Source organism: Lutra lutra, chromosome 7 (genome assembly GCF_902655055.1).
Source record: "Lutra lutra chromosome 7, mLutLut1.2, whole genome shotgun sequence".
Taxonomy (NCBI): Eukaryota; Metazoa; Chordata; class Mammalia; order Carnivora; family Mustelidae; genus Lutra; species Lutra lutra.
In genome coordinates this window covers 42838117-42850136 of record NC_062284.1, presented here as the reverse complement: position 1 = coordinate 42850136, position 12020 = coordinate 42838117, and the positions used below count along the sequence as shown (strand labels likewise).

General features: G+C 34.8%; 1 protein-coding gene across 3 annotated transcripts in view; it reads left to right on the top strand.

Annotated features, from left to right (window-relative positions):
- VPS13C (vacuolar protein sorting 13 homolog C) overlaps positions 1 to 9440 on the top strand; it is a 187272-nt gene extending 177832 nt beyond the window's left edge. For 2 of the 3 annotated variants that reach the window (XM_047735663.1, XM_047735661.1), the window contains 4 exons: positions 950 to 1038; positions 6862 to 6985; positions 8324 to 8404; positions 8830 to 9440. In XM_047735663.1, the coding sequence (XP_047591619.1) occupies positions 950 to 1038; positions 6862 to 6985; positions 8324 to 8404; positions 8830 to 8931 (396 nt within the window). In that variant the 3' untranslated portion in view covers positions 8932 to 9440. Of the gene's footprint in view, positions 1 to 949; positions 1039 to 6861; positions 6986 to 8323; positions 8426 to 8531; positions 8808 to 8829 lie in introns of those variants that run through there. The other variant, XM_047735662.1, reaches the window with a different exon arrangement.
- Positions 9441 to 12020: the final 2580 nt, after the last annotated feature.

Genomic DNA, 12020 nt, shown 5'->3' with positions numbered 1-12020 from the left:
TATGTTCTGTAGTTTCATATACATTATATCATCTATCTTTAATCATGCATTATAGATAATGTCAACAATAGTTCATTAGCATTGATTATAAAAAATAACTCATTCATTTTTTAATGTGTACTAATTCAAATCACAATAGTTTGGAGGTAGTTGAAATGAAAATAAATGTATTTTAATGTGCTGCTATTTATACTTGAATTACTTATGCCTGTTTATTGTCTTTAGCAATAAATTATGCCAGCTATTTGAAATCTTAGAAATTCTTCATGTTTGTGTTAATATTGACATTATGTTTTCTACCAAGAATATAATTTGTTACATACATGTACTTTTCATGCATGTTAAACCTATAAGACCAAATACTTAAAAACACTAAATATCAGTTGTCTTGGAATTTTATTATGTGTATATCTCTCTCTGTGTAAATCAGTGGTTCTTAACCTCTGAGAAGGTTCACAGACCACTTAACAAAAGCTGTTGAAAAATATGAACCATTCTCTGGAAAAAGTTGCAGAACCACATTTTCAAAATGTTATATGCTATTTTAGGTGGTTCATAGACCTCTCAGAGTCCTTCCATGGACCAGAGATTAAGAAGCCCTATAATGTTAATGTCACCCTATATTAGTGTATTTTCATATTCCATTAATGAAAATCTGTGATTATTTCTCCTAGATATTTTTAAACCTGAGTTATCATAGGATGAGGTGTATTTTGTCAAAAGATCACTTAGTAAGCATTTAATACAGATTTGTCTTTTAAGGCACAGTGGAAGTTAATTTATGAACATGCTGTGAATATTTTTCTAGCTTCATGTACCAGTATTGTGCTTTTGTTTCTAATAATTTTTCCCTAACTAGCACTGTTACTATAATTAACTAATATATAGTGTTGGAAATACTATTTGGATGCTTGTACTATGCAAATCTTGAGTCTTGTTTTCTTTTCAGAATCGTATCAAAAAGTTAGAAGGAGAGACTTATCGATACCACTGTGCTATTTCTGGAAGCAAGAAGACAATTCTTATGGTTACAAATAGGTATTAACTTCAAGTGACATTTTTTCAAATGCAAACTACATAGATGATAAGAATTTTGAAAACTTAAATGGCAGAGGATTTAGAGAACTATACTTAAATTGTAAAATGTTCATTGTCTTTAAATCACAAAAATACAATCTAGATGGGTCCTTTGAGGTTATCCATTCCAACACTCTCATTTTGGAGATGTTGAAACTGAGACTCCGTATGGCTTAGGGGGTTATCTCAGCTACATAGCTACTGAGTGGAGTCTAGAATGGACCTCATAGGTGTAGTAGTCATACTGTTGCATGTGAACTGTAAATCCAGCTATGGAGACTGAATTCATGAATCACTTTTTCTTACTAGGTTTTATTTTAGATGATTAGCATACCTTTTTTAAGGGTGATATTATTTCTGTGTGTTTTTTCTAATTTTTTTCTAAGTGTCTTGGGAGTGGTAGATAATTTTTCCAAATAAAAGAACTTAAACTACTAGATTAATTTTCCTGAGATTTTTTTCCTATATCACTTATTTCAAAATGACTTTTATATGTTAATAGTTTTCAAAACCTTCTAAGTTATGTATTTCATAGGACTAAGAGTACTTACGGTAGGCAAAAATCTGTATTAGATTCCTTACTACTGTATCAAAATATATTTGGATGGGAAAAAGAAAAAGGAAAACTAAAATGACAGGATTCTGACTTAAACCCATAAGCTTTTTCAAGGAGTTAACTAGTCATATGATTTGCCTGTTAAGTAAAAATATTCACAAGACAATCTAAAAAGTGCTTTTTACTGATTGGACAAGTAATCATTTATTTTTTGTGCCCATAATTTTATATTTTATCTATTAGATTAGGCCAAAAACAGAGTTTATTTATATCATATGTTGTACTTAGCTGCAAATGACAGTGTATTAATTCATTTTAAAATTGTATAGCTTTTATGTAATTTAACACTATGTAATAGAAATCAGTCAGGGGTTTGGGGGGGTTGTTGTTTCTGGTAACAATACTTTTTTTTTTTTTTTAAGATTTTATTTATTTATTTGACAAACAGAGATCACAAGTAGGCAGAGAGGCAGGCAGAGAATGGGGGGTGGGGGAAGCATGCTCCCTGCTGAGCAGAGAGCCTGATGCAGGGCTTGATCCCAGGACCCTGAGATCATGACCTGAGCTGAAGGCAGAGGCTTAACTCACTGAGCCACTCAGGCACCCCTATACTTAACACTTTAGAACTTGTTTGATTTAGGTATTCTGTGGGACTATTGTTGCACACGTTATGTATCTGTTTTTTCTTCAGGTAGAACGAAAAATCTTAGTAATTTTAAATCTAGTCACTTACAGAGCTTTTTGGAAGGCAGTTAGTAAAATATTTCTGACCAGTACAATGACTTAGTCTCCCTGTAGCTTTAGAAGACTCTAATAGGAAATTCTTTAATTGAGGTAATTATCATTATGCTGATATGTTTTACCTTTAATGATTATATAAAAATAGCATTTCTTCTAAAATTGGTGTTTAAAAAAATAACTCATTCATTGCCAGACTTACACTTACTCATTGTAGATAATACAGGTCAGGAGTCAACAAAATTTCTTTAAAGGGCTGGACTGTAAATGTTTAGGCTTCAGTGGCCATACGGTGTTTCCCAACTATTCAACTCTGCCCTTGTGGTGGGAAAACAGTCATGGACAATATGTAAATGAATGGGGGATGGCTGTGTTCCAGTAGGATCTTATTTACTAACACGGGCCATGCGCCGGATTTGGCTCATAGGCTGTAGTTTGCCCACCCCTGATAAAGGCAATAATTTATTTTTTAATTGTTTTATTTTTAATGATTTTATTTATTTATTTGACATACAGAGATCACAAGTAGGCAGAGAGGCAGGCAGAGAGAGAGGAGGAAGCAGGCTCCCTGCTGAGCAGAAGAGCCTGGGATCATGACCTGAGCCGAAGGCAGAGGCTTTAACCCACTGAGCCACCCAGGCGCCCCAAAGGCAATCATTTAAAGGATGAAAATAAATTAACTATATATTGTGGTTTGTCTAGGACAGAGCTAGTTTGCATTTTTTTGTCCCAGTGAAATTATTAGTAGCTATCCCTTTCATTCTTAAAACTGTCCTCATTTGATTCATAAATTATAATAACCCCTAAAAATAGCTTTTACCAGCAATCCCACCAGCCAGCTGTATATCTATTTTATAAAAACTATGTATTTCTGCAGCCAGCTGCAGTATATGTATTTTGTAAAAACTGTGTGTACAAAAAAAAACATTATGTATATTTAACCAGCCTAGGTTTTTCACCAGTGTATTATGATCATCTTCCCAGGCTATTAGATATTCTTAGACAATATGGTTTTTAATGACTGTAATATTGTTTTTATGGATATACTCTAACTTATTCAAATGCTACCTTCCTATTTGATACTCAGTGTTTTCTTCCCAATACTGTATTATTATAAACACATCTATGCAGCTGTCTTTTTTTCTATAATTGTTTCCTTAGGATGAGTTCTTATCAGTGGAATTGCTGATTTAAAAACTGAAGGTTTTTGAGAACCTTTTATATATTGCCAACTTGTTTTATCAGTACACTTGCATTGATTTTTTTTCCATATCACTAACAGTATAAGAGAATGCCCTTTATCCTGTGAATTTTGCTAAGACTAGTGCTATCATTTAAACCTTCTTGTTTTTGCTAAAATAATGGTCAGAAAATAGTTTTGTCTTAATTAGCATTTATTTAATTGCTAATGAGTATGAACATTTTAATACATTCATCATCAATGTATGTTTTCTATTCCATGAATTGCTTTTTCATATCCTTTGTTCATTTTTTTATTGTTGTTGGTCTTTTTCTTACTGAATTTAAGTAACATTTTGTAAATTAATATTAGCCCTTTTTACCCAATGTATTATTACTATTATGATTACTTTTTGAATTTTCCAATACATAGGACTTTTAATTTTTCCATATTGAAATTCATCCAAAATTTGGTCTGAATTTTTTTCCTTATCAGTTTTTAGAAAGAAAAAATGAGTTCTCAGGACCCAGATTTATTAGACTATATCCCCACTAGTTGATCCTAACTCCTGCTTAGTATTTTATTTTAGTAATCTTCATTAGGAAATTGTTCTCTGAATAGACATTTTTTTTAACCATCTGTGTTAGTTTCTATGGACTACTATAACAAAAATTCTATAGACAGGCAGCTTAAACAACAAATGTTTATTTCACTCAGTTCTGGAGGCTGAGAAGTCCAAGGTCAAGGTGACAGCAGATTCTGTGTCTGGTGAGGGCTCCCTTCCCATTTCATAGATGACCGTCTTCTTGCTGTGTCCTCACATGGCAAAGTGGTGAGGGAGTTTTCTCAGGCCTCTTTTATAAGGGTACTGTTCCCATTCATGAGGGCTCCATCCTCATGATCTAATCACCTCAAAGGCTCCACCTCTAATACCATCACATTGGGGTTGGGATTTGGTGTATGATTTGGGGGAGGATATAAACATTCCAACCATTGCACTGTCAATGTCTGACAGAAGTAGGGACACAGATAAAAGTGGTATCTTCTGTCCCCTCCGTACCTAAAGGAAGACCTATACATTATGAGTGACATCACAGTGTGCTAGGTGCTAAGATAAAGTGATATATAGAGACTCTGAAGACAGAGGAAAACCTCTTGATTCAGTGGGAAACAAGGTGCCGGGGGATGGTGTTAGGGAGGAGGTCCTTGAGCTTACAGAATATGGAGTTTTCATACATGTAAATAGCAAACAGAGGGATAAAAGAGTATAGCATTTAGAACAGTAAGATCATTTGAAATAGCTGGACAGTAGAGTTGGTGGGGGAAGCACTGGGAGGTGAAGTAAGTCACAAGTGTCTGCTCATGACATCTGAAGGGTATAGATTTTATCATTAATGTGATGGAAGATTACTAATTTCTTTAAAAGTATGAACGTTTTATTGCTCATTATTGCAGCCTTCCACATATATACACAGTTCACATGCTCCGGTAAGCGTGGAACAGGAGGAAGAGAATGAAGGAAATTTAGGATAGTAGGAGAACGATATTATTTATTATTTTTGGCAGGGTCAAGAGAAGAGAATTTAAAGATGGTGGTAATGGTGAATTTTCATTCGACAGAGTGATTTGTAATACTTATCTGTAACTCTCAGCTCTTGGGATTCTCTTCTGGAACAGGAGGCAGAAGGAATGGAATCCTCTTCTAGAGATTATTTGGAATTTGGCATGGGGCTAAAGGATGTCACAAGGATGAGAGGGCACTATTGGCAGTTGTAGGCTGGGGCTAGGGATGCTGAACGTCCTACAGTACACAGCAGTCCAAGTCAGCCCTAAATTCCCATAGTTCCTCTGCTGAGAACTAAAGACACAGGGGTTTATTTCCATCCCTGCCCTCCATCAGTCACCAAGTTCAATCAACTCTACCTTCTAATCTAGAATCTAGTTTGCTCTCCCCCCTTGTTACAGATGCTGCCTTAACTGAGGTTTTCACTGTTTCCTTGTTGGACTATCATAGTAGCTTTCTACCTTGAGTGTCTATCCCACTTCTCCTTGCTTGGCCACTAGGGCCATGATGCGAAAATAGGAAACTTGATTGTGAAATTTGCTTATAGATTAAAGTCAAAATTTACTAAAATTGCAACAACAACAACAACAATAGCAACAAACCACACAAAAAAACTTCAAGATCTAACACTAGGCTAATTTTCTTACCTCTTTGTAGATCTAGTGTTCCAGCTACAGACCTCTACATTCGTCAAACAAACCTTCCCTTTCTTACACTCCTCGATATGTCATTGCTCTGCTCCCTTTGTCTGGACTATCTTTGCCCTTTCCCACCTAGAGAACTCCTTTCTTCCCAGAGTCAGCTCTTATACCACATACTTTACCCACATAATCAGTCCCTCCTTCTGGTGCTTCAGAAGAATTTTCCTGCACACTGTGCTTCTGCACTCATCTCACTGTGCTGTCGGATATATTTACATGTTTATTTCCCTTCTAACCTAGGAGTGCCTCTCAAGCAGAAATCCTACCTTCTTTGTTTCTCCAGCACCCTGGATATTTGTAGAATTAACAGGTCCTCTACTTTCCTAGTTACGCTTTCTGTAATAGAAATTTCAGAATCAGGTATGGTTATATCAAGTAATTAATCTGAATCACACACTGGGAAATCAATGTAGATGTCTTTTAAGGTTTCTGTGATTTTTCTTTTCTTTCGTCATCTTCTCCTTCCCCTCCTCCTCTCCCTTTTTTGCTGTTGAGTAAAATGGGATACTCACTGTGTGATATAGTACATTACTGTTAAAGTGTTCAAACCTGATATTTATTAGTCGGCCCAAAGTGAATCTTTGCTGACATTTGAGGTTTGTGACATTTCCTGCACATTCTTTCTTGACTGGAAGGCAAAAATGACTGACAGTAAAGAGCAATTAGTAATTTTCCAAGTAAAACATTTTCAGGGGCTTCTGCTTTTATTGCTTCCCAGATGAGAGTACAGCCTGTTCCTTATGTGTTTCAAAGATGATTTCAGTTTTTCGGTCAGTGAAAAAAAATGACACTTTTCTGAATTTTGCAAGATTGGCAGAAGGGGAATTTTGAAAGTGTGCTGTGTTAGTTGGTAGGTGCCATATTTGCTTTCTGACAGTTAACTAGACTTTTTTTTTTAAATGTGAAGCGTACTTTTTTTTTTTTTTTTTTAGTGCCAGCTTATATTGTTTACGGAGTACTGCATATGACATCCAGCACAGTGAAATATTAGAATAATTAACTCTTTATGACTACCTGCATGTTTTTGTTTCCTTTTGCAAAATAGGCGAGTGTTGTGTATAAATGAAGTTGAAATCCTAGGCCATATGTCCATAGACTGGCAGTGTCCATTTGAAGATTTTGTATTTCCTCCCAGTGTCCATGGAAACATGCTAAAAATTTCATTCAAGGTAAGAAAACATGAATCACATGTTTAGAGCTAAGACTTTGTTAAATGAGTGGAAACCAGTGCTTTAGGCTATCTTTTACAGTTAACTACACAGTGTATGAAGGATCAGCATTATGATGATGATTATATTACTATTATCAGAATATGGTGAAATGTAATGAAAGATGTGTAATCAATTTATTTCTGTACTGTATTTTTTTTATAGTCCTTGATTGTGTCAAGTGTCCAGTAAAAAAATTAGGATGTTGCTGCTTCCTTTTAGGTAGAATAAAGCATTAGTAAATACAGTTTTGTTTTTTTTTACTTCACGTGAGTAACTATTTTGCTGTAATCCTAGATGCCTTTTTAGGCTTTTAGGAGATTATAAATATTATATCTAAAACAGTCATGTTTTATCAAATTTGATACTTAGAGGATACTAGTACAGTATAAATATATGATAATACTCTCATGTCTTTCCTTCCCATCATTTTCTAAAGAAGAACTTTTAATTACATAGCAAGTAATTACCAGGAATGGTAGCCCTACCCTTTGCTTAGTTCTCAGGCTCACTTTACTTTGAAATGGATTATTTTTTGCATATATGATATATTATAAATTTGTTTTCACCCCTTTAAAAAAACTACAAATTGTCATTCTGAGGATAGTCATTCTTGGAGTATGTATTTTCTCCTAAACAATAATGATATTATCTCTGTTTACCAAAACTATCTAAAAAACATTTATCATAAAATTTAATAGTTAAAGATGCAGGTACTATTATCCTTTATATTTTCTTTTCATAGAAGTTTACAAAGAAGAGAAACTGTGAAATAATACCATTTTGCATTTCAGCCATACCTCATTGTAAAATGTCAAAATTGAAAGACCCCCCTTGATATATGAAACATAGTTTTCAAACCAGAGAAGACTGTGTCACTCTGCATATATATTCAGTTGTCACTTTTCTTTCACATCGGTGGTGAGAATTGACTCAATGTGTTTTACATTATATAAGAATTTTATCTATCAGCCAAGAAAATGAAGGAAGGGTTTTTTGATTTGTCAGATGTGGTGAGTTATCACGTGGTGTTTCTGTAGGCTATTTATCATAGCCTGTAGAAAGCCATTATTTTATCCAGATAGATGTGTACTCATCCGATTTCATAAATTCTAACAGCTCCCACATGGAGCCACTATCCTTGTACCAAAATGATTTAGTTCTTATCATACCTGAGTATGGATATTTAGTTAGTCTGTTGGTTATAAAATAGGATTGACGTTTGAACATCCAATTAAAGGATATGATTTTTTTTTCTTCCCCAGAATAATTTCTTTTCTCTCATTTCTTTTGAAACAGGAGCAAGGTCTCTTCCACAAAAAAGACAGTGCCAGTCATGGTTTTCGGAACATTTACTTGCGAGACACCACCACAGCAGAGGTAAACAATTTACTTTAAAGAATTCCCCCTTTTGGGAGCCTGCTTTCCCCCTTCTCTCTCTGCCTGCCTCTCTGTCTACTTGTGATCTCTGTCTGTCAAATAAATAAATAAAACCTTTAAAAAAAAAATTCCCCCTTTTGTTTTTTGAGCTGCAAGATTTTTTTTAAAATCTGTTATAACGCTAACCATTATTTCTCCCAAAAACTTTTCCAGTTTTAACTCTGGATGGATATGTGAGCTTAAAATAATATATTGTGGGCTTACGGGTAGAAGGGTCTTATTTTGCATGACACATATAGACTGTGTATTCTTGTTATTCTCTGTCAGGGCTGTGTGGAGATCTCCAACTCTTGCTTTTATGCCTTTCTCCTCCGTATGAGCCTGTACTTGTCTTTACCATTCATAGTAAATACTTTATTTTACAGAAAGTATGTAATGCCATTGATGATGTATGGTCAATGAGACACCAGCAAAAACTGATGAAGCAATCATCACGGAAACTTCTCAGGCCCCAAATACCATTTTAATCACAGATCCTAGGGGGCTGCTACTGGGAGAAATACCAACCATCGGTCTTATCTATAAATCACTCTTCTTTTCTTGCTAACAAGAATTTTTCAAGCAATCCTTTGGTTTTAGAACTTTTTTTCTAGGATCACTGGTATTGGATTTTCCATTTTTTCCCCTTAGTGGGTCAGGCCCTCAAAGAAATATTACTTGAAACTCAGAGTTAAATTTGCATTAATGTTAAGGTTGTGAAGCAAAGGGCAAGGGGCCTGTTTTTAATTAAATTTTTACCGAAGAACAAGAAAGGAGCTTAGAATGAGTAGTGTTCTTTAGGAGGTTTTGGACAAACCTTTGGACAAGTGTTGGATATTTTATTTAAAGGTAATTCATTCAATAATTGAACTGAGATCATATTTTTGGTAAATCAGATAATTGACTGAAGAAAAACCACTAAAGGAAGAGATGACATGTCTTCTATTTTCTTTTCATGAAAACATTATTTTTTGGTAATAAAAACATGTTTAACTTTGCTGCTTATTTTTCTTCCTTGCATTAGAATATAAAAACATACAGAAAATCAAATCTGAAAATGTCTGTGGTCTGTGCTCTGTAATGTAGCCTTTGGAAAACTTCTGAAATTATTTACATGCTCTTTTGAGATGAATTTAAGTGGCACAACTATAACTTGCTGATATATGGAAATATTGTACTTTATGTTTTTTAAGACTCAGAAATATGAAAAGCTCAATATTTTTATATTTCTAGAAATTGTTTTTTATAAGTTGAAAGATTTTTAAGCGCATCATATGCTAAGATGTAATCCTATTGCATACCTAGAAATGTATTTTAAATACTTATTAGGAAGAATGAAAAATCCCTAGTTATGTTATACATAAATAAAATTAGGCATATATAACAACACTGTGGAAAATACCTGGTAAGCATGTCCTTTGAGAGAGCAAACTTATGAGAATCAGTTCGATACAGTATTATTTTTGTCCTTTCCACATCTCACTTATGCTAATCAGAGATTACTGCCTATAAAGGCTTTTTAAAAAATGCTTAGAAGTATTTGATTTCCTTGAATGAATCTTTACATTCACTCCTGGATTTTAACATGACATTTATCTCAAATCACTGACTTAATGATGAAATGAAGATGTGGACATACCTGGTTTGCTCTGATTTTGTTGACATGTGCTCAGGTTTCTTCTATCTTTATTGATGTTTTTTAAGACCAGCCTTAAAACTTTTTAAATTTTTCCTAATCGGTAATTAATGTAGACTCTGAAAGAAGGATATAATAATTGATCATTTAAATATTTTATCTCTGATATAGTTATGGTGGGCTTTGCCTTTGCAACATCATTTATTTTTTTTTAAACGAATGTGTCATATATGAAACTTCTAGCCTTAAACAGAATTTCTGTATCAGTAGTTAATCACAACTTAATACAGGGAGCATGATAAACAGAATTTCATAACAAATGTGCTGGTTTTTTGTGTCTTTAAAGCTGACTTAATCAGGAATTTGAGATATCAGATTATATATTTCATAGGAATCACAGCTATTGACAATGTCCTAAATATTTAAGAAACCATATTGAACTGATGGCATGTACAAAACATTGAACAAAAAATTTTATAGAAGTATATAAATTCATCATCTTAGTTCACTTAAAAATAAACTTACAAATGTTTGTAACATTTAATTTGATTTACTCCCCTGGGACAAATAATTCATTGGTAAAGTGTAATGTCTTTTGTGTTTTTTAAAAATGCTTTGAGGGGCACCTGGGTGGCTCAGTGGGTTAAAGCCTCTGCCTTCGGCTCAGGTCATGATCCCAGGGTCCTGGGATCGAGCCCCACATCGGGCTCTGCTCGGCAGGGAGCCCGCTTCCTCCTCTCTCTCTCTGCCTGCCTCGCTGCCTACCTGTGATCTCTATCTGTCAAATAAAAAAAAAAAATGCTTTGAGAATCAATTACTTGCATATGAACTACTGAGAGAAATAAAATATTTGGTGCATTGTTTACAAGTGTGAAAACTTTGTGGGTTTGTATTAAATATTCAAATAACACTTACCTTTCCTTTCTATGTCTTTCCCTTTTCCTCTCCCAATCCTGTAATAGTGGGGAGTTAAGTTGATGGTTATGGAGTGCTTAAAAATTGCTAGAAAGGCTTTCGTGGAGCCCCTTTACCACATTGGAGATCTCTGGCAGGTCACCAGTGCAAGGGGACATCTTTGACAAGGACCATGCTCCCACGCTTTGAAATCCTTGGCTGCTTTGCACTAGGGTTATACCTTCCATGGTTTCTCTCCATCACTGATGGTGTATGGCAAGGATATGAGGACAGGCCCATTCCTGGAGACAGGAAGTCTTCTGATAGCCGACTGGCTTGAAGATTCTTCAGTGGCCTTGTAGAACCTTTCTTAGACTGCATGGTAGTGGGGGAGTCTTCCACCATGTCTGTTTCTCTCCCCTCTGCTCCCCCCTTTCCCTTTACCAGGAGATCAGACTACGAATCTGAAGGCTCTTACAGTACCAGATTTGCAATAGGAAGAACAGGTGTGTGCTGTGGACTGTAGAAAAGCAGGAGCATTAAAATAAGAGAGAACAAAATATTGGAAGATGCATTGACTAAAGTTTCATACAAAAAATCTGATCTAGGATGGATTTACTCACATGTGTTTCATGATTTTGGATTATGTTTGAGGGAGGACACTATCTTTTTGGGTTTTTGTTTTTTGGGTTTTTTGTCTTTTGTTTGTTTGGTTTGGGGTTTTTTTGTGCTTTAAGTTCTCTAAGTGTATTGATCTGGTGTTACCTCTATCTGTATTTTAAGTGTTCCACTTGAATTTCTAAGGTACACAGCCAGGACTAAAGATTAACGCTCTGGTCTTAAAATAATTAAAGAATAATTCTACGAATGTCTGTGCCAGTTAAAATATAGGGCTGCAGTTACTACCAGAGCTACAAGAACCATCTTTTTACTTTGAGGCACAAGTCCTTTTGGTTGAGAATTATTGCCAGATTGTCCACGAATACTGATGGGCGTGTGTTCACGGCGTGTACGTGTTGGTTCTGAAAGGAAAGGGAAACTCACCGG